At 43.6% G+C, this 22,678-nt stretch overlaps 1 protein-coding gene across 1 annotated transcript in view; it reads right to left on the bottom strand.

Annotated features, from left to right (window-relative positions):
• Positions 1-22,678, bottom strand: part of adamts2a (ADAM metallopeptidase with thrombospondin type 1 motif, 2a) — a 590,393-nt gene that overhangs the window by 177,368 nt on the left and 390,347 nt on the right. The window contains exon 4 of the mRNA XM_051934206.1: positions 679-878. Coding sequence (XP_051790166.1) covers positions 679-878 — 200 coding nt within the window. The remainder of the gene's footprint in view (positions 1-678; positions 879-22,678) is intronic.

Here is a 22,678-nt window from a genome sequence, read left to right on the forward strand (position 1 = left end):
ATGCACCATCTGTTGGAACAACAAACGCAATGCATTTGATTACTATATGCATTACAATTACATTCCAAGAGAAGGTGCACTGCAAACGTCAAGGCTGATGTCTTTGTCAATTACTGAGATTTCAACCCGTCTCAGACGGGTAGCACAGCTAGTGTGAAATGAAATCTACAATACAATAAAGTGTGCAGAATTTAAAGGGGTCAAAATTCTTTTAAGAACCCACTGACATAAATACCAAAAATACCTGAAAAATAATACTTTAAAATAAATGAAGAAAATGCGGAAAAGGAAAACACACCCTGGCTAAAACATGACATGCATCACATGACTGGCAATGGAATTGGCGACACAAGCAACACGGCCATGAAACGATTTCTCCAAAATGGTGGCAACCAAAAAAAAAACAATTAATACAAAATTGCACGGTGAAGATGTCAGAAACATAACATTATAAACTTGCACTTAAAATAAGCAATGAATAGGGACAAAAAAAAAACAAGACTTATGGCCCATTTTCTGAGGTGGTCTTTATGGTCTCTACTGTTTCTACCAGGCCCACGATACACATGCTGTGTGATTTCTTTTAAAGATGGCCAGCCACGTGACCAGTGAAAAGCACCAGGCACTGTGATTTTCTGCTCTGCATATTCAGACATTAGGAAGGTCAGGCCTACTTACGATATTCATAAGCGTCAGCAGATACTTTTGCACGTGTTCCTTTCCATGGAATTGCACTACGGAGTCGTCCACACCCAGCAGGACCTCGATGTTGTAGTTTTCAAGGCCTGCGTGTCTCCGGGATCTTCTCGTCTCGTTGATGTTCTGCTGTACACCGCGGTACATGGATTCCAAATCAAGGAGGCCAGCCAAGTCACTTCCTGGTGAGACAAAGAACAAATGGACAATCACATTACAGACATGTCCAGCGTGGCATATGGGTGAGCAGGAAAGGTGCCTACAATAATAATCATCATAATAATCGTTCTAATAATACATTTTATTTATACATTTTAGTATATACCTGAAGTATCTCATAGGAAGGAAGGAAGTTTGAATGGAGAACGGGGAGAACAACGTGGTCAGAAAGAACAAATTCTACAGTCAAAACCTCGTTGTGCCCCATATTAACCTGCACTATATGGGTGACAGCAGGGCCTTCAGCTGTATATAGCGCCCTGACTTTGGAAAGACCTCCTGAAATGAATGTGGTCAGCTGACTCCATTCATTCTTGTAAAAAATCGGGAGTGGTCTCCCCGGACTTTCTTGTATACTCAGATATGGGGATGAATATTTGAGGCGTAAACCGCTAAGACAAGGATTCTATTTTTACATCATGTACATTAAAGAACCAACGACAACAAATCAAATCAAATTAATAATATATTGAACAATTATTATAAAAGTAAAGTTGAATAAATCGGACTCAGCTTCTCCATGAATAAAAGGTAAAGTACCACTTCTGGTTAGCAGAAATAGCCCAAAAGTTGACAGAAATCTACATTTCGTACTGAATATTTGTATGCAAAATTTGGTTGAACTAAGTGAAAGTGAACTCACACACACACACACACATACACACACAGACATAATTACAAAAATGTCGAGATTCATCAAAATCTCGACATCAGATCTTTGGATGATTGCAATACTTTCACTACGAGAAAGCAAATCGGACTCGGGGAGGTCTAAAACATTGACATTCATCAAAATCTCAACATCGAATCTTTGGACGATTGCAATACTTTCGCTATGAGAAAGTAAATCAGACTCGGGGAGGTCAAAAACATCGAGATTCATCAAAATTTCGACATCGAATCTTTGGACGATTGAAATACTTTCCTTACGAGAAAGTAAATCAGATTCGGGGAGGTCTAAAATGTTGAGGTTCATCAAAATCTAGACATCAAATCTTTGGACGACTGCAATACTTTCCCTGCAAGAAAGTAAATCAGACTCGGGGAGGTCTAAAACATCGAGATTCATCAAAATCTAGACATCGAATCTTTGGACGATTGCAATACTTATCCTATGAGAAAGTAAATCAGACTTGGGGAGGTCTAAAATGTCGAGATGAATCTTTGGACGATTGCAATACTTTCGCTATGAGAAAGTAAATCGAACTCGGGGAGGTCTAAAACATCGAGATTCATCAAAATTTCGACATCGAATCTTTGGACGATTGCAATACTTTCCTTACGAGAAAGTAAATCAGACTCAGGGAGGTCTAAAATGTCGAGGTTCATCAAAATCTTGACATGGAATCTTTGGGCGATTGCAATACTTATTCTACGAGAAAGTAAATCAGACTCGGGGAGGTCTAAAATGTCGAGATGAATCTTTGGACGATTGCAATACTTTCACTATGAGAAAGCAAATCGGACTCGGGGAGGTCTAAAACATTGAGATTCATCAAAATCTCGACATCGAATCTTTGCACGATTACAATACAAAGTAGAAACAACTGAAACCTCATCTGTTTAGGAAGGTGTTGAACTTAACCTGACATTCTGCCTACTCTTTCAGTCTTCCTCTCTGTCCAGATGCTTAGGATAATCTGTGTGTGTCTGTGTTATATCACAAACTAGCCGTCCCCCATGGCTCTTATTAGTGAAACAGGACATTGAGGAGGCCCCGCCTGGCTGCTCACTCCTGACGTCACACTTCCCCGTCTCCTCGGCGTGTAGCCTGTGTCTCAGATTAGCACGAATAAATTGCTCCTGCAAGTGAACTATGATTCTTAGCGTGATGAGAGAAGTTGCAAAATCAACCGGAATGTTCAAGCAAATTCTAGAAAAAAAAAAAGATCTAAATCCATTAAGTAGTTCTCTCGTTCGCTAGCTTAGTGGAGTTAAGGTTACGCCCCAAGGCTGGCATGTGAGCGAGGAGGGCCTCGCCCCTCAGCCCACAGCCACTGTCTCGGATTACTGTGAATAGGATGGCAAGCTTTTAAACAAACTAGGATGGTGGTGCTGGCTCCGAGGCTAGGGATCTGCACTGGCAATCGGAAGGCTGCTGGTTCAAATCCCGTAAATGCCAATAGGGACTCTGCTGTGTTGGGCCCTTGAGCAAGGCCCTTAACCTGCAATTGCTGAGTGCTTTGAGTAGTGAGAAAAGCACTATATAACCACAGGAACCAATCCCGGGCAGGGTGCCAACCCACTGCAGAGAATTATTATTATTATTATTATTAATATATCGCTCCTGCAAGCCAACGCTGATTCTTAGCGTGATGAGAGAAATCGCAAAATCAACCAGAATGTTCAAGCAAATTCTAGAAAAAACCCCGATCTAAAAACGTGAAGTAGTTAAAAGAGGACAGAGAGACAGACATTGGATTATAAATATATAAAATTTATGCAGGTAAAAGCCACACTTTGACATGCCCATCATCGTACGAGAAATCTTCTTTCTATGTGACGGTAAGCTAGCGGGTTGAACACTTGAGTCGTGTGGATTATTCTGGATTGGCACCATACAAAGGGTCACAAACACGCACTTGGGAGAAGGTTGACAGGCTCAAATAATATTGTTTCTCAGCTGGACCAAGGGTTGGCACTGTCAACTAACAATCTCTCCTTTTGTCCCTCTATAGACCAGCAGAAGAACCAACCAAATAGTGATGTCACCACCGATCCACCCTCTGATGATGTCACCGCTGATCCGCCCTCTGATGATGTCACTTCTGGCCTTTCCTGATGACATCTTCCCTCTCAGAATATCAAAGACATCACATCCTCTTCTGGCCACCCTGGACCAGCACCTTCCGGACTCCGCCATATAAATGCCTCTGTTTCCCTTCTGTATTCAGTTCTGTTTTGAACTCACTTGTAATGGCGTGTCTTTTTACTGCATTTTCCAGTATACGGGGTGGCCATCCCCAAACATTTTTGTTCCTCCTGCTCTCCTTATATACACAGTTTAAGAAATTGTCACAAATGGGGAACAAGTTCATCAGATACTCATGGAAAGCAGAGTCTGTGGCCCTGTAGACATGAAAGTGTCTCACATTGCATCATATTAGTGGAGCCACTCCAGCATACACTCACCGGCCACTTTATTAGGTACCCCTGGATAGTACCCGGTTGGACCCCCTTTTCCCTTCAGAGCTGCCCTAATTCTCTATGGCACAGATTCAACAAGGTGCTGAAGACAATCCTCAGGGATTTTGCTCCATATTGACATGATAGCATCACTCAGATTTGTTACCTGCACATCCATGATGTGAATCTCCCACTCCAGCACATCCCAAAGGTGGTCTACTGGATTGACATCTGCTGACTGTGGAGGCCACTGGAGTCCAGTGAGCTCATTGTCATGTTCAAGAAACCAGTCTGAGATGATCTTAGCTTTGTGACATGGCGCATTATCCTGCTGGAAGAAGCCATCAGAAGATGGCGGTCATGAAGGGATGGACATGGTCAGTGACAATACTCAGGTAGGCTGTGTCATTTAAACGATGCTCAGTTGGTACTAAGAGGCCCAAAGTGTGCCAGGAAAATATCACAGACACCATCACCAGCCTGAAACGCTGATAGAAAGCAGGATGGGTCCATGCTGTCATGTTGTTGACCCGAGCATCCAAATGTCACAGCGGAAATCGAGACTCATCAGACCAGGTGACATTTTTCCAGTCTTCTGTTGTCCATTGTTGGTGAGCCCATGTGAATTGTAGCCTCAGTTGCCTGTTCTTAGCTGACAGGAGTGTCACCCGGTGTGATCTCCTGCTGCTGTAGCCCACCTGCTCCAAGGTTTGACGTGTTGTGTGTTCAGAGATGCTCTTCTGTACACCTCACTTGTAACAAGTGCTGATTTGAGTTCCTGTTGCCTTTTTATCACCTCAGACCAGTCTGGCAATTCTCCTCTGACCTCTGACATCAACAAGGCATTTTTACCCAGAGAACTGCCACCCACTGATATTTTCCCTTTATCGGACCACTCTCTGTAAACTCTAGAGATGGTTGTGCATGAAAATCCCAGGAGATCAGCAGTTTGTGAAATACTCAGAACAGCCATGTCACGTTCAGAGTCACTTCAGTCCCCTTTCGTCCCCATCCTGATACTCAGTTTGAACTTCTAGCAGGTGGTCTTGATGGTTTCTACAGGCCGAAATGCATTGAGTTGCTGCCTTGTGATTGGCTGATTAGACATTTGTGTTAATAAGCAGTTGAACGGGTGTATCTAATAAAGTGGCCAGTGAGTGTATGAACCGTGATGGACTTCTTGTGTTGGAAAGCGTCACTCAAGGCGTTGATTTTTAGGAAGTGACACACACTTTAATTTGCGGCAAGATTCTGGTCAACAGTGTGCCATAGCGGTAAAGGCTTTGGTATTCAGACCCTGAGGTTGTGGGCTCAAATCCCACTTCTAACACCATGAGCAAGTCAGTTCACCTGCCCATACTCCATCTGGAAAAACAAAAAGACGTGGAACCAAAGGTGCTTCAACTTCACCTTGGATAAAGGCAACAGGAATAGGAAAAAGTATGACGGTAAATCAAAAAGCCAAAATGACGCGGTAGACAAGATGGGTAGAAGATACAACATGTTTGCAATGGCTTATGGGAACTTTGAGTATGCATAGCAAAGCTACTTGAAGGTAAGGTCAAATGAACATGGACACTCCACTGCAGAATTGTGGCAGTGACCAAAAACCAGGAGACAGAGCTGGAGGTGGCAGAGTTAAAGATGCTAAGATTTGCATTGGGTGTGACGAGAATGGACAGGATTAGAAATGAGGACATTAGAGGGTCAGCTCAGGTGGGACGGTTGGGAGACAGAGTCAGAGAGGTGAGACTGCGTTGGTTTGGACATGTGCAAAGGAGAGATGCGGGGTATATTGGGAGAAGGGTGCTAAGGATAGAGCTGCCAAGCAAGAGGAGAAGAGGAAGGCCTAAGAGGAGGTTTATGGATGTGGTGAGAGAGGACATGCAGGTGATGAGTGTAACAGAACAAGATGGAGAGGACAGAAAGATATGGAAGAAGATGATCCACTGTGGCAACCCCTAACGGGAGCAGCTGAAAGAAGAAGAAGAAGAAGGGTACCAGCAAGAGAGAAAGGGAAGGTCTATAGGACGTTAGTGAGACCAGCTATGTTATATGGGCTGGAGACGGTGGCACAGGAGACAGAGCTGGAGGTGGCAGAGTTTAAGAGGCTAAGATTTGCATTGGGTGTGATGAGAATGGACGGGATTAGGAATGAGGACATTAGAGGGTCAGCTCAGGTGGGACGGTTGGGAGACAAAGTCAGAGAGGCGAGATTGCATTGGTTTGGACATGTGCAGAGGAGAGATGAGGGGTATAATGAGAGAAGGGTGCTAAGGATAGAGCTGTCAGGAAAGAGGAGAAGAGGAAGGCCTAAGAGGAGGTTTATGGATGTGCTGAGAGAGGACATGCAGGTGATGGGTGTGACAGAACAAGATGGCGAGGACAGAAAGATATGGAACAAGATGATCCGCTGTGGCGACCCGTAACGGGAGCAGCCGAAAGAAGAAGAAGAAGGGTACCAGCAAGAGTGAAGGTCTACAGGACGGTAGTGAGACCAGCTATGTTATATGGGCTGGAGACGGTGACACTGACCAGAAAGCAGGAGACAGAGCTGGAGGTGGCAGAGTTAAAGATGCTAAGATTTGCATTGGGTGTGACGAGGATGGACAGGATTAGGAATGAGGACATTAGAGGGTCAACTCAAAGTCAGAGAGGCGAGATTGCGTTGGTTTGGACATGTGCAGAGGAGAGATGAGGGGTATATTGGGAGAAGGGTGCTAAGGATAGAGCTGTCAGAGAAGGGGAACAGAGGAAGGCCTAAGAGGAGGTTTATGGATGTGCTGAGAGAGGACATGCAGGTGATGGGTGTGACAGAACAAGATGGCAAGGACAGAAAGATATGGAACAAGATGATCCGCTGTGGTGACCCGTAACGGGAGCAGCCTGAAGAAGAGGAAGAAGAAGAAGAACCATTGATTTCAGCTGAAAATGTTCGAACACCGGCACATCCAGAAATTTTCTAAACCACTCAGGTGTTAATGGAGTCATCGAAAATAACAGTAAATAACTTGTGACCTAAGTGCTAAACCTGTGTGAACGGGCACATACTGTATAGTGACGTTATCAGAGCCACTGCAATGGATGTTAGGTGGGAGCTAATCAGCCTGATGTGTGATCTGGAATGTCAACGGTTGTACTTCAGCAAGATGATATTCGGCACTGATCACTTACCCAAACCATTCAAATTTAATAATTGCTCGGGAATTTTTAAACTGTTATTTTCACTTTGATGTTGAGGACTATCATTTGTAAATACTACTGGAAAAGGTTATTTTTGATTTATTTTCTTTTCTAAGGGTATAACGTAACAAAAAGGTAAGGATTTTAGATAGATAGACTTTATTAATCCAAAGGGGAAATTTAGATGCTGAGGTGTAACGTGTTTTTGGGGGTAGCTTAGTCCGAGTTTTAGGATTTGTTACTTAGCCCGCTGGCTAAACAGCCTCAAGTGGGGCTTGTGGCATTGCGGTTAAAAAGGAGGTGGGCAAGTTACGAGGGGCAGAAACGAAGTGAAGAAGGAAAGCGAGTACACGTGACATCGAGAGAGCGCGGAGCAGGAGGGCGAGAACTGTATACGTGTTATCGTGAGAGAGAGAGAGAGAGAGCAGAGTGCGATCCAGTTGAGCGGAGAGGTCAGGATCTGCTGGTTATAATACCCAGTAGAAGCAACGGCAGTATGTGCCTCGTGAGGAAGGAAGCAGCGGTCCGGAGGGAAGAATGCAAAGGTGGATGAAGCTGATGCTGCTGCTGTGGAACTTGGGGCAAAAGTGGGCCTGGGCTCTGAAGTACGTGTGACACGTCGGTTCAACATTTTTGCTTCCATGAGGTCTAGACGTTCCTTCTGAATGATTTTTACATGCTGGTTTTAATGGATCTGTCTTGAGAAGTCAAGCAAAATGACACCTTTGATTGGCGAACTAAAATGATGACAATATGCAGGCTTCTTATCCGAAGAAGGGGCCTCAGTTGCCGTGAAATCTTGCACATCTTTTTAGTTACCCAGTCAAAGGTGTCATTTTGCTTGACTTCTCATTTCATCCATAACGGCGAGCACGGTACAACGCCCGAGTACTAATGGATCTGTCTTGAAAGTGACTGAAATTTGAATTTTTCTTTATTGCTTTGCGCCCTCCCCAACCATAACCTATCGTCTTTGGGAGAAAAGTGAAAACGTTCGATTCGTCAAAAATTTCGATATCCGGTTTTCAACAGATCTCGACGTTTTGGGGTCCCCCGATACCGAAAACATCGATATCTCAATGATGGGCGTGTGCCTGTCTGTCTGTGTGTCACCATTTTTTGAGCTAAAACGTCAGGACGGAAAAACACCAAACCCAAAAATGTTAGCCTGTTACGAGAGGACGATGAGCTGATTTGAAGAGAAAGAGGCCCTCTACCGGAATTCTGCAATGAATGATGAATTCTTCTTGTCCATTGCTATCCTAACGATCTGTTTATTGATCAGAAATACTAGCATCAGAACGGTAAATAACGACTGAAATGTTAGAAGAATGTTCGGGTAATTTGGTTCCTATGGCGCAAGGCCGACTGACGCTCACGTACACATTTTTTATTAACGGGTTAGAAACTGACAGGACGTGACGGCTGGAAGTATCAGCAAAAAATGTAGTGTGGTCAGTCAGTCAGTCATTATCCAACCCGCTATATATCCTAACACAGGGTCACGGGGGGTCTGCTGGAGCCAATCCCAGCCAACACAGGGCACAAGGCAGGGACAAACCCTGGGTGGGGCGCCAACCTACTGCAATGTGGTGTGGTGCAGTTTCTAAATCTAAACACTCTGAAAAGCTTGATACGAAATGATTTGTTTGGTTTGTCCCCTATAGTGGGGGTCCGAAATTATGCCCCCTCACCCCAAATCCCATCGTAGGGGTCCCCTGTCTTAAAAAGTCTGAAAGCCCCAGCCTTAGCCAGTATAAGTCAAGACAGAAGGGCCTGACAAGGTGACAGGACTACGGAGGGCCGCCACAGAAGCCTGACGATTTATTGGACTTGTCAGGAGTGACCTTTGCAATTTTCAAGGTTTTCTTGTCCAGATGAGATACGTCTTCATATTCCCGTGTATCCTGCCGGCATCTTATACTCGGCTGTCGCCAACATCCATCATATTGATTGGTTGCAGTTCACACAATCAAGACGAAGGGCTGTATTGATTTAACTTACATGGTCGGAATAAACGTTTTCTGCCGGGTATTGACACATAAAATCGGTTAGGTGATTCGAGAGTTAAAGATACCCACGCATACACACACGCCGTGTACACACACACACACACACACCCTGGGTCTGTGGGGACTGCCATAATCAGACGGCATATTGCGAGAGATCCATAGACAAACAAACAAACAAACAAAAGGGAAAAAAAACGCTCCGCTGGGCGCCCGTGTAAGACTTATTAGTCACGACTGACAGAGCGGAGCTGGCGGCGGCAGACCACCGGGGTTAGAACGGCTCTACCACGAGACTCCCGGCCCGTAGGAGCAGACGGAGCCGTTTCATCTTCCACTTGTTTTTGCTCATGCAGCCTTCAGACGGCTGCCCAGGTCACAGCGTGCGCTGCCTTCCCTGGCGCTCCTTTCCTCCTCATTAGCAGTGGCGAACACGGCCGCCATCTGTCATGGGAACAAAACTAACAGACAGAGTGAGTCCTCGAGCCCACCGAAGACAGACAGCGACGTGGGCTTACTAGCCATGAGGAGGAGGCGTAACGGCGAATCCCTTTGGACAGGCCAGCCTGATGCACAATACAAGCGGCACGGAGACATTTAAAATGTACCGTCGCTCCATTATATTTAATCAAATCAGATTCCCTACCTGGGGACGTCTTTCATATACAAAGCCGTTTATGCCCACCACACACGTAGATACAGTGGGTCTTCAGACCCCTTCACGGTCGCACACCTCATTGTGTCGCAGATTTCACTTTAAACGGACGCACTTGCCATTCTTCTGAATCAACTAACACTCAATAACTCATCAGGACAAAGTGAGCACCTGGATTCAGAAAGGTCTGCACATTGATGAAAAATGAAAACCTGAAATCTTCCCTTCAGACCCTTTGGCTGTGGTGCTCCATGTTATGCTCAGGTGCCTCCTGTTTGTTTTAGTTCTCCATGAGATGTTTCTAGAGCCTGACTGGAGTCCACATGTGGCAAACTGAACTGACTGGATATCATGTGGACCTGAGTATAGAAGGTCCCACAATTCGCTAAGCATGTAAGAACAAACACCAAGTCATGAAGTCCAAGGAACTCTCTGTGACCTCTGCAATCAAATTGTGGTGAAGTGTAGATCAGGGCAAGGAAATAAAGCCATTTCGTAAGTTTGAGATGTTTCTAGGACTTCACTGGAGACCACCTGTGGCAAACTGAAATGACTGGACATCATTCAGAAAGGCACATGCGGACCACCTGTGTATAGAAGGTCCCAAAATTCACTCTGCATGTAGGACAAAACCCAAGCCATGAAGTCCAAGGAACTCTCTGTATACCTCTGCCCCCAAATTGTGGTGAAATGCAGATCAGGGTTAGGGGATAACATCATTTCTTAAGCTTGAGATGTTTCTAGGACATGATTTGACTCCGCCTGAGGCAAACTGAATAGCAGTAGAACACTTTTAGAGTTGATCCCAAAGCTGTTTATGTTTATGCTCCCCTCACACATAGATACAGTGGATACAGAAGGTCTTCAGACCCCTTTACTGTCAGCACACCTCATTGTGTCGCAGATTTCACTTTAAACGGACCCACTTGCCATTCTTCTGAATCAACCAACACTCAATAACCCATCAGGACAAAGTGAGCACCTGGATTCAGAAAGGTCTGCACATTGATGAAAAATTAAAACCTGAAATCTCCCCTTCAGACCCTTTGGCTGTGGTGCTCCAAGTTATGCTCAGGTGCCTCCTGTTTGTTTTAGTTCTCCATGAGATGTTTCTAGAACTTGACTGAAGTCCACCTGTGGTGAACCATGAAGTCCAAGGAACTCTCTGTAGACGTCCACGGTAAAACTGTGCTGATGTGTACATCATGGCACGGAGATAACAACATTTCTTAAGGTTGAGATGTTTCTAGAACCTGACTGGAGTCCATATGTGGCAAACCAAACTGACTGGACATCATAGTGGACCACCTGTCTATAGAAGGTCCTACAATTCGCTCGGCATGTAAGAACAAAAACCAAGCCATGAAGTCCAAGGAACTCTCTGTAGACCTCCACCATCAAACTATGGTGAAGTGTACATCATAGCAAAGAGATAACGCCATTTCTTAAGCTTGAGATGTTTCTAAAACTTGATTTGACTCCGTTAGTGGCAAACTGAATAGCAGTAGAACACTTTTAGAGTTGATCCCAAAGCCGTTTATGTTTATGCTCCCCACAAACATAGATACAGTGGACACAGAGGGTCTTCAGACCCCTTCACGGTGGGCACACCTCATTGTGTCGCAGATCTCACTTTAAACGGACGTACTTGCCATTTTTCTGAATCAACCAACACTCAATGACCCACCATGACAAAGTGAGCACCTGGTTTCAGAAAGGTCTGCACATTGATGAAAAATTAAAACCTGAAATCTCCCCTTCAGACCCTTTGGCTGTGGTGCTCCATGTTGTGCTTAGGTGCCTCCTGTTTGCTTTAATTCTCCTTGAGGTATTTCTAGAAATGACTGAAGTCCACCTGTGGTGAACCATGAGGTCCAAGGAACTCTCTGTATACCTGCACCGTCAAACTGTGGTGAAGTGTACATCATGGCAAGGAGATAACAACATTTCTTAAGCTTGAGATGTTTCTAGAACCTGACTGGAGACCACCTGTGGCAAACTGAAGTGACTGGACATCATTCAGAAAGGCACATGCGGACCACCTGTGTATAGAAGGTCCCAAAATTCACTCTGCATGTAGGACAAAAACCAAGCCATGAAGTCCAAGGAACTCTCTGTAGACCTCTGCCACCAAATTGTGGTGAAGTGCAGATCAGGGTTAGGGGATAACATCATTTCTTAAGCTTGAGATGTTTCTAGGACATGATTTGACTCCGCCTGAGGCAAACTGAATAGCAGTAGAACACTTTTAGAGTTGATCCCAAAGCTGTTTATGTTTATGCTCCCCTCACACATAGATACAGTGGATACAGAGGGTCTTCAGACCCCTTCACTGTCAGCACACCTCATTCTGCTGCAGATTTCACTTTAAATGGACACGCTTGCCATTTTTCTGAATCAACCAACACTCAATGATCCACCATGACAAAGTGAGCACCTGGATTCAGAAAGGTCTGCACATTGATGAAAAATTAAAACCTGAAATCTCCCCTTCAGACCCTTGGCTGTGGTGCTCCATGTTGTGGTCACGTACCTCCTGTTTGTTTTAATTCTCCATGAGATGTTTCTAGAACTTGACTGAAGTCCACCTGTGGTGAACCATGAAGCCCAAGGAACTCTCTGTAGACCTCCACGGTAAAAATGTGCTGATGTGTACATCATGGCAAGGAGATAACAACATTTCTTAAGCTTGAGATGTTTCTAGAACCTGATTGGAGTCCACCTGTGCCAAACCGAACTGACTGGACATCATATGGACCTGAGTAAAGAAGGTCCCACAATTCGCTCTGCATGTAAGGACAAAAACCAAGCCATGAAGTCCAAGGAACTCTCTGTAGACCCTTGTGAAAGTTGCAAACAGTCGTGCGACATAAATCAGGACAAGGGGATCAAATAATTTCTAAAGCTCAATAACTGAAATGGAAGAAGATTGAAACCACCAGGACTCTTCCAAGAGCCAAACTGAGTAACCAGGGCATGAAGGGCCTTGGCCAGGGAGGTGACAAAGAACACAATGGTGGTCACACTAACAGAACAGCACAAGTCTTCTGCAGAGATGGGAGAACCCGTTGGAAGGACAACCATCTCTACAGCACTCCATACTACTACTACTACCAATAATAATAATAAAGGAAATAACGCCATTTGTTAAGCTTGAGATGTCTTTAGAACTTGACTGGAGTCCACCTGTGACAAACTGAACTGACAGGACATCATTCAGAAAGGCACACATGAATTTGAGTATAGAAGGTCCCACAATTCACGCTGCCTGACAGAACAAAAAACAAACCCTGAAGTCCAAGGACCTCTCTGTAGACCTTCATGAGCCATAAATCAGGCCAAGGGGATTGTGTGTGGTGTAGCAGTTAAGTCTTTGGACTTTCAGTCCATGAGGTTGTTGGTTCAAATTCCGCATCTGACACCGTGTAACCGTCAGCAAGTCACATCAACTGCCTGGGATCCAATTGGAACAACAAAATAATTGGATCTCAAAGGTTGTAAGTCACTTGGGATAAAGATGTCAGCCAAATCGGTTGAGGAAGGGCATTTCTGAAGAACTGTGAAATGAAATGAAAGATGTTAAGAACTCCCGGGACTACAGTTAGAGTTGGCCAAATTGAGTAACCAAGCATGAATGGTCCTGGCCAGAGAGGTGACCAAGAACTTAACTGTCACTGAGCCAGAGCCCCACATTTCCTCTGTTGAAATGAGGGAACCTGTCAGAATGATCATCACCTCACCTGCACTCCATCAATCGGATGGACGTCACTCTTGAGTTCAAGGCATTTGACAGCCCGCTTGGAGTTTAAAGGTACCTGAGACCCTGACGAAAGAGATTTTCTGGTCTGACTGGATAAAAACAATGGAACTCTTTGGACTGAACTCCAAGCAATATGTCTGCCTAAGACCGGGCACTGCTCATCACCTGCCTAATACCATCTCTATGGTGAAGCATGATCAGGGCTGTCTTAACGCATGGGCACGCTGGGAAAGGGAGAATGGTCAGAACTGATGGAAGGATGAAGGCAGCTAAATACACAGAGGACTTTGAAGAAAACCTGCTCTGGGGTGCACGCCACCTCAGACTGGGGCAGCAGCTCACCTTCAGCATGACAATGAGGTGCATGCCCCTTGAGATGTTTCCAGAACATGGAAGAACTTCACCTGTGGCAAACTGAACTGACTGTACATCATTTAGAAAGACATACATGTGGACCCCCCTTGTATAGAAGATCCCACAAGGAGCTCTCTGCAGTCTTCTGCAATCAAATTGTGGTGAAGCAGAGATCAGGACCAGGGGATAAAGTCATTTCTAAAGCTGGAAGTGCTCCCAGGAACACAGGAGTCTCAATAATTGTGACACGGAGGTAGTTTGGAGCCCCTGGGGTGCTTCCTAGAGTTGAACATCTGGCCACACTGAGAACCCTGGGAAGAAGAAGGGCCTTGGTCAGGGTGGTGACTAAGAAACAAATGACCATTTAAGCAGAGTTTCAGATGTTCTCCTCTGCTCTCGATGTGAGAACCTGTTGGAAAGACCACCAGCTCAGCAGCACTCCATCAATCAGGCGTTTATGGCTGGATGGAAGGCACTATTGAGTTAAAGGCGTATGCATGACTTCACACGACCCTTCTTTGCATAAGTGGCTTTGAGGGATGGATGGAGAGATAGATGAATGGATGGATGGATAGAAGATGAATGGACAGATGGATGGATGGATAGATGGACGGATGGATATATGAATAAATGAATGCTTGGATGATGGATTGATGGACAGATGGAGGTATGAATAGATGGAGGGATGGATGGAAAGATGAAGGTATGAATAGATGGATGGATGGACAGACGGACAGATGGATGTATAAATGTATGGATGGATGGACAGATGGAGGTATGAATAGATGGATGGATGGATGGATGAATAGAAAGATGGATGGATGGATGGATGGATGGACAGATGGAGGTATGAATAGATGGATAGATGGACAGACGGATAGATGGAGGATGGATGTATGAATAGATGGATGGATGGACGGTCAGAGAGATGGATGGATGGATGGATGGATGGATGGATGGATGGATGGATGGGCAAATGGATGGATGATTGGAATTCTGATGGATCAGCTTCATCAATGCTTCTCAGAATTCCAAAGACCCCGATACGGACTGTTCCTGAAGTACCACCAAATGAAGGTACCAATCTCCATTTAAATGTTTAATACTTCTTGCCAAGTGACGTACAGTATTTTTGACATATGAAGGTAAGAATAGTAAGTCTAACTTCAACTGAAACACATTTTATGAAACTGCCAATACACAGTTACCATTTATTTGTTCTATCTAATATATATATATATATATATATATATATATATATATATATATATATATATATATATATATATATATTAGAAAAAAATAAAGAGCAAAGCATATCAGATCCAAACCCCACTTCCCACTTGCTCCGGTTTCCTCCCACAGTGCAAAGACATGCAGGTTAGGTGCATTGGCAATCCTAAATTGTCCCTAGTGGCGCCTTGCCTGGGGTTTGTTTCCTGCCTTGTGCCCTGTGTTGGCTGGGATTGGCTCCAGCAAACCCCCCTGACCCTGTGTTAGGATATAGCAGGTTGGATAATGGAGAGATGGATGAATAGTAGTGTAGTCCCGATAGGCCTGATAAATATCAGGATAGGCCCGATAAGTTAAACCTGGCCATCAGAACTCAAGAGCAGACTTTGTGGCCTGTAAGGTGAACATGAGGCTCCAAAACTCCAAAAGGGACAGAAAAGCAATGAGAATCCTAGCTCAAAATGACCAAAACAACAAATCCTGTATTCACTTTGTCATGTTGGGGTATTGAGCGTTGCATGGTGAGGAAAGGAAAAAGCAAATTAAAAGGTCCACCTTATTAAAAGAATAAATGCCTGTGTATACACATGTCTATCCAGTCACTACGACTCTGTCATCCAACAGATAGCACACCACAAACATTTGTATTTCTTTTATTAATGCCATATCAAATAGAATATAACAGAGACATATGTATTGCATTTGCCATTCCAACAGAAGGCGTATCACAAACATATATACTAATGAAATGCATTGCATTTGTCATTCCAACAGATGGTGCATGACAAATATTTATACTAACGAAATGCAATGCATTTGTCATCCCAACAGACAGCGCACCACACACATTTGTACTGCTTTTATGAATGCCATATCAAACTGCATATAACAGAGACATATGTATTGCATTTCCCATTTCAACAGAAGGCGCATCACAAACATATATACTAATGAAATGCATTGCATATGTCATTCCGACAGAAGGGGCATCACAAACATTTGTACTAATGAAACACACTGCAGTTGTCATTCCAACAGATAGCGCACCACAAACATTGACACTGCTTTAATGAATACTATACCAAATGACACATAGTAGAGACATATACACTGTATTTGAAATTCCGACAGAATGTGCATCACAAACACATTTACTAATGAAATGCATTGCATTTGCCATTCCGAGAGATGGCGCACCACAAACATTAACACTGCTTTTACGAATGCCATATCAAATGGAATATAACAAAGGCATATGTATTGCATTTGTTGCTCCAACAGAAAGCGTATTACAAACATTAACACTGCTTTTATGAATCCCATACCAGATGACACTTAACAAAGACATATGCTTTGCATTTGTCTTTCCAACAGATGGCGTATCACCCACATTAAAACATTGCTTTTATGAATCCCATACCAAATGGCATATAACAGAGACATATGCATAGCTTTTGTCATTCCAACAGATGGGGCATCACAACCATTAACATTGCTTTCACGATTCCCATATCAAATGGCATATAACAGAGACATATGCATGGCACTTGTCATTTCAACAGATGGAGCATCACAAAAAATTGTTCTAATGAAATGCATTGCATTTCACATTCCAACAGATGGATCACCACAAACATTACCACTGCTTTTATGAATCCCATACCAAATGGCATATATCAGAGACATATGCATAGCATTTGTCATTTCAACAGATGGGGCATCACAAGTATTTGTAGTAACGCATTTTATTACTACAAGTGCTTGTGATGCACCATCAGTTGGAATGATAATTGCAATACATTTCATTACTACAAGCACTAAAAATACCTTCCAATAGATGCTGCAATGCAGACGTTAACACATTGATTGCTTAGTCTTAAACCCAACGGGTGGCACAGCTCGTTTGTATATGTTAAATATACCACTGGCACCAGCACTATTGTTGTAGTCTGTTTGCTCGTAAAGTTGTATTTCCTATTTTTTACTTCTGACATGAAGAAAGTATGTAATTTGGCTAGAGGTGCCGAAACGTTTCATCAGAATCGTATAGCCACTCCTGTGCCCGTTGAGTGATGCAGTCGGGAGGTCGGAGGTGGGCCAGGGCATACTAGTAGTAAGGTCGAGCCTTTGGTGTTGGTTAGGTCTGAATGATAAAAAAAAAGTCACATGTCACGAAGATGTCACAATCACCACGGCAACTAAAAATATTGTAGTTGTACCCGTACAGCACAGGCGCCCAAAAAAGTCAAAGCCCTAATCCACCATCACAGAAAAACATTCCCAGAAACCCAAAATGAAATGACAGCCACACAAAACAGTAAATCAAAGGCTTCTAAAGGGGTCCGACAACTCAAGACACAACAGCCAGCCTCGACGCCGGACCCAGCGTGCCGCTCTGATTAGTAACTCAACTCGCACCTCTGCCAGCTGTCAGATATAAATGGCCTCTGATGCCAAAGCAGAATTCATAATCACTTAGAAGAGTAAATGCCAATGCGGAGAGGCCCAGACGCTCAGTCTTCCAACCTTTACAAATGTCAAGAATGTCAAAAGGCCGGCCAGAAATCATTCTCATTTGACGTTTAATCAGGCCGAGTCCATAATCCTACATCTCGACGCGCGCAGAGCCGTCCGGGGGTCACCGGCGCAGTGTAAATGATGATTGCTCAAACATTTCTGCATAATTGCATTTGGAGCTCCACCAGACCAGGACTGTCGTCTTGAGGAGAAGCCGAGTTGGAGGGGCAGTGCCGCTATTAAACTACAACAGTAACAAGGGAACTGTCAAAATACGAGGTGACCACAATGTGACAAGAGTGTCTTCACAGGGCATTTATTAAAAGGGTCCTGTGCCATCCTCAGCTGACTCAGCTGATTGAGGGGCTGAGTAATCAAGTTGACCCTCCACTACTCTGACCCCATGAACCCAGCCGTTGACCGAACCCGCTTTTCAAAGGAGCCGTCCATTCCCACACAGGGTGCCAGTCCGCTGCAGGACACAGCCATAATCACTCAGGGGTCTACAAAAATGGAAGTGTGATGGCAGAAGACTACAGAGACTTCATGGTTTGTCAAGTTCTAGGAACACCTCAAGGAGAATTAAAGGGAACAGGAGGCACCCGAGTACAACATGGAGTGCCACAGCCAAGGTGTCCGGCAAAAAGAAAAACTAAAACGCAAGGACGTGGGGAGACAACGCGACTTCCGCACAGAAAGCCACCGGGTGTGACTTGAACCGGGAGGAACCCCCGACTTGAATCACATTTGTGTTATGCAGTCGTCTCCATGAGAAAGCAGAGATCAATCTAATAGGACACTCGACTGTAAAGCACAAAGTTGCAGGTTGAAACACGAATCCCCCCAGCACAGTGTGACCCTGGAACTGGAGAACTGAATTAGGCCATGCTGGGAGGATTGGTGAGTATTGGAGGACACATGCTGAGGACATATTTGGGTGTCACACAGGAACTGCCATGCTTTTCCTTTTGTTAGTACCCTGTTGGCACCTCCCCCCCCTCCCCCAAGCTGTGTAGGGTTTGGGCAGTGCCCAGCTAAAATGAGATATCTGCCCACACAATGAAAAATCAGCCAGCTTGTTTTGACATTTAGTTGCCCTCGGAACATACCCAATGCCAACACTACTGTGCCCCTCAGTCTGATGTGCACTTGGTATGTACACTACACCATACCTTACATGTTTCTCTTCTGCATTGCCAGTGCCAATCAAATGGGGGTTACATCCCGTACCCCGACTCGTCTTATGACGTCTTGTGTGTTTCTCATGTTTGTAATCAAACATCAGCTTAACAAACAAAAGTGACTGTCCGGGTGGCATCATCATAGACACATCTTATTGATCATAATAATAATAATAATAATAATAATAATAATAATCTACTCTCTCTATATATATCCATCCATCCATTATCCAACCCACTATATCCTAACTACAGGGTCATGGGGGTCTGCTGGAGCCAATCCCAGCCAACACAGGAGGCAAGGCAGGAACAAATCCCGGGCAGAGCGCCAGCCCATCACAGGGCACACACACACACACCAAACACACACACACACACTAGGGACAATTTGGAATCTCCAGTCCACCTAACCTGCATGTCTTTGGACTGTTGGAGGAAACTGGAGTGTATATACTGTATCTATATATATATATATATAAAATCCTAAGCCTAAAAGTGCTTTAAATCGAGCTTATTTTAAAACCTACATATATATGTTTGGTATCATTCTTTTCAGAATTTATCAAACTTTAATGTGATGTTGTTAGATTTTCAGATCCTTATTCCATTTTAAATTATAAAGTAAAATATCAAGAAAGTCGTGGTTTTTATTATCCATCCATCCATCCATTTTCCAACCCGCTGAATCCGAACACAGGGTCACGGGGGTCTGCTGGAGCCAATCCCAGCCAACACAGGGCACAAGGCAGGAACCAATCCCGGGCAGGGTGCCAACCCACCGCAGGACACACACAAACACCCACACACCCAGCACACACTAGGGCCAATCTAGAATCGCCAATGCGCCTAACCTGCATGTCTTTGGACTGTGGGAGGAAACCCATGCAGACACGGAGAGAACATGCAAACTCCACGCAGGCAGGACCCGGGAAGCAAACCCAGGTCCCCAGGTCTCCCAACTGCAAGGCAGCAGCGCTACCCACTGCGCCACCGTGCTGCCCTGGTTTTTATTATTGATTGAGTAAACTTTCTTTCACAGGAACAAACTATTAAAAACAACGATCTATTTATAACACCAGTGTCTGTATTCAGGTGATTTAGTTAGCTGAAGGTCGAGTTACGATGACACTTTGCATAACACTTTTGTTTTCATGTCATTCTTCCTGTCAGTTAAAACGAATGGATCGCTTACTTCAGGGGTCTCCAACACGTCGCTCGCGAGGTACCGATAGCTCACAACCCCTTTCCAAGTATCTCACCAAAGGGTTAATGAACCCTACATAAATTTGATTTATGTTTTTAAATTATAAACTAAAAAATATTAAGAACTCACGTCCCACGAGACGGGACTTTGTGCCAAGAGATTTAACCACACCCGGGGCAGGAAATAAAAGACAAAGAGTAGGACGGCTGCTGTACGGGCTTTTAAATGTTCGCCACACCACACGAGATGGAGATCACATTGTATCAGCGTTTAAGAGGGGGTCTCAGAGGAGCAACCACATCTCCTTGGGGTGCGTTCAGCCCCCCTCTTCACAACGCAAGTGGCAGAGACGTGAAGTGGCTGATGCGTAGTGCAGGCCGGTGTTGGGGGTTGGCGAGCGAAGCGAGCAGGGGGTTAGCCCCCTATAAATAATAATAATAATAATAATAATATGTTTTATTGGGTCAGAAGCTAGAAATAACAGACTTACTAAGTTTACTAGTCTAGTATCAGTCTCTTCGCCTATTTTGTAAATAATTTTTAAAATTTTTATGAATGAAGGTACTTTTTGTTATTTTTTTATGCAACTGTTTATTTTTTACATGGGGTGGTTTCCACCCTCTTAATTTATCTTGTAATTAGCTGTACTTCCCATGTAAAACAGGTTGAAATTTAATGTTTGCAGTGCGCCATCTGTTGGAAAATACTCTGTAGTGCATGATGTAATAAAGTGCATAGCATTTATCATTCCAACAGATGGCACAGCAGAAACCTACATTGACGTAGGCTCATGTAATATCAAAGCAAAGTTATAAGAAATCCCCCTGCCAAACCAGTTGTATACATATTCTGATCACCCCTCCACCCACCATTGTTGTATGCCAAACATTATGGTGCCCTGAAATGGGGGAGGAACATAAAGAAAAAGTGTCTTGTAACTGAAATGTCTGCAAAACCCTGTTAACTGACCTTTCTATTCCACCTGCAATACTGAGAAGAACACCAGTGAAAACTGACGCCACCTGCATAGACCAGAAAATACCCCAGGACCAGACCAAAAGGGGCATGTCCAGAGGGGCAAGTCTTGTTTTGAAGATACTTGATAGATAGATAGATAGATAGATAGATAGATAGATAGATAGATAGATAGATAGATAGATAGATAGATAGATAGATAGATAATGTGAAAGGCACTATATAATAGATAGATAGATAGATAGATAGATAGATAGATAGATAGATAGATAGATAGATAGATAGATAGATGTGAAAGGCACTATATAATAGATAGATAGAAAGATAGATAGATGTGAAAGGCACTATATAAGATAGATAGAAAGATAGATAGATGTGAAAGGCACTATATAAGATAGATATCTATCTATCTATCTATCTATCTATCTATCTATCTATCTATCTATCTATCTATCTATCTATCTTATATAGTGCCTTTCACATCTATCTATCTATCTTATATAGTGCCTTTCACATCTATCTATCTATCTATCTATCTATCTATCTATCTATCTATCTATCTATCTATCTATCTATCTATCTATCTATCTTATATAGTGCTTTTCACATCTATCTATCTATCTATCTATCTATCTATCTATCTATCTATCTATCTATCTATCTATCTATCTATCTATCTATCTATCTATCTATCTATCTATCTTATATAGTGCTTTTCACATCTATCTATCTATCTATCTATCTATCTATCTATCTATCTATCTATCTATCTATCTATCTATCTATCTATCTATCTATCTATCTATCTATCATTATGTTTTTACCTTTTTTGACTCCTTTTCAATGATCTTTAATTGAGTAAACAGTAATTAAACAAATTCAGCTGACCTCATGTGTCTGGGGGTCTCTGATATGACGCTGACCCCTGTGTTCCCAGGGACAGCTAGACACTGGATTTCCACACACAATCATATATATCGGTTGATTTTACACATCAAGATATCGTTTACAACGTGTTTCATTACTAAAAATAAACCAAAAAAACAAAACACCAAACCGAGAGCCTGCCATAATAAATAATGGAGGAGAATGTGTCCAAAGCCTGTAATTAGGTAACATGGCAAGCAGTCATTTCCTCGCTAACTCCTGGGATTTGGGGTTTCGCCGCTCAGACATCTTTTTCTGCTCGATCACAGCTTGAATTTGAGATGCATGGCAGTTGCCAGGCAACCTGCACAACATCTGTCTTAGGTTTCTGAATATTAGCTGATGATTAAAGTCGATCGACTTAAGAAAAAGTTCTGCTTCACTTTTTAAAGAGTATTCCACAGGAAAAATACAAATAAAATAAAATGACATCCTCGTGTCAATCGATCTGATGGGATGATTCTACTTTTTTCTGCTGCATCCCTTCTCTTATCTGGCAGATGCCAGTTGGTGCGCTGCTGTCTCACTCATTCTGAAGCCACTTCTGTTTGTCACCTGTGTTGGGGGTCTGTGTGTTCTCCCTGTGTTTGCGTGGTTTAAATGTCCCTCGCCTGAGACCTGACTGTTGGATTTGTGATT

This window comes from Erpetoichthys calabaricus, chromosome 11 (assembly GCF_900747795.2).
Source record: "Erpetoichthys calabaricus chromosome 11, fErpCal1.3, whole genome shotgun sequence".
NCBI classification, from domain to species: domain Eukaryota; kingdom Metazoa; phylum Chordata; class Cladistia; order Polypteriformes; family Polypteridae; genus Erpetoichthys; species Erpetoichthys calabaricus.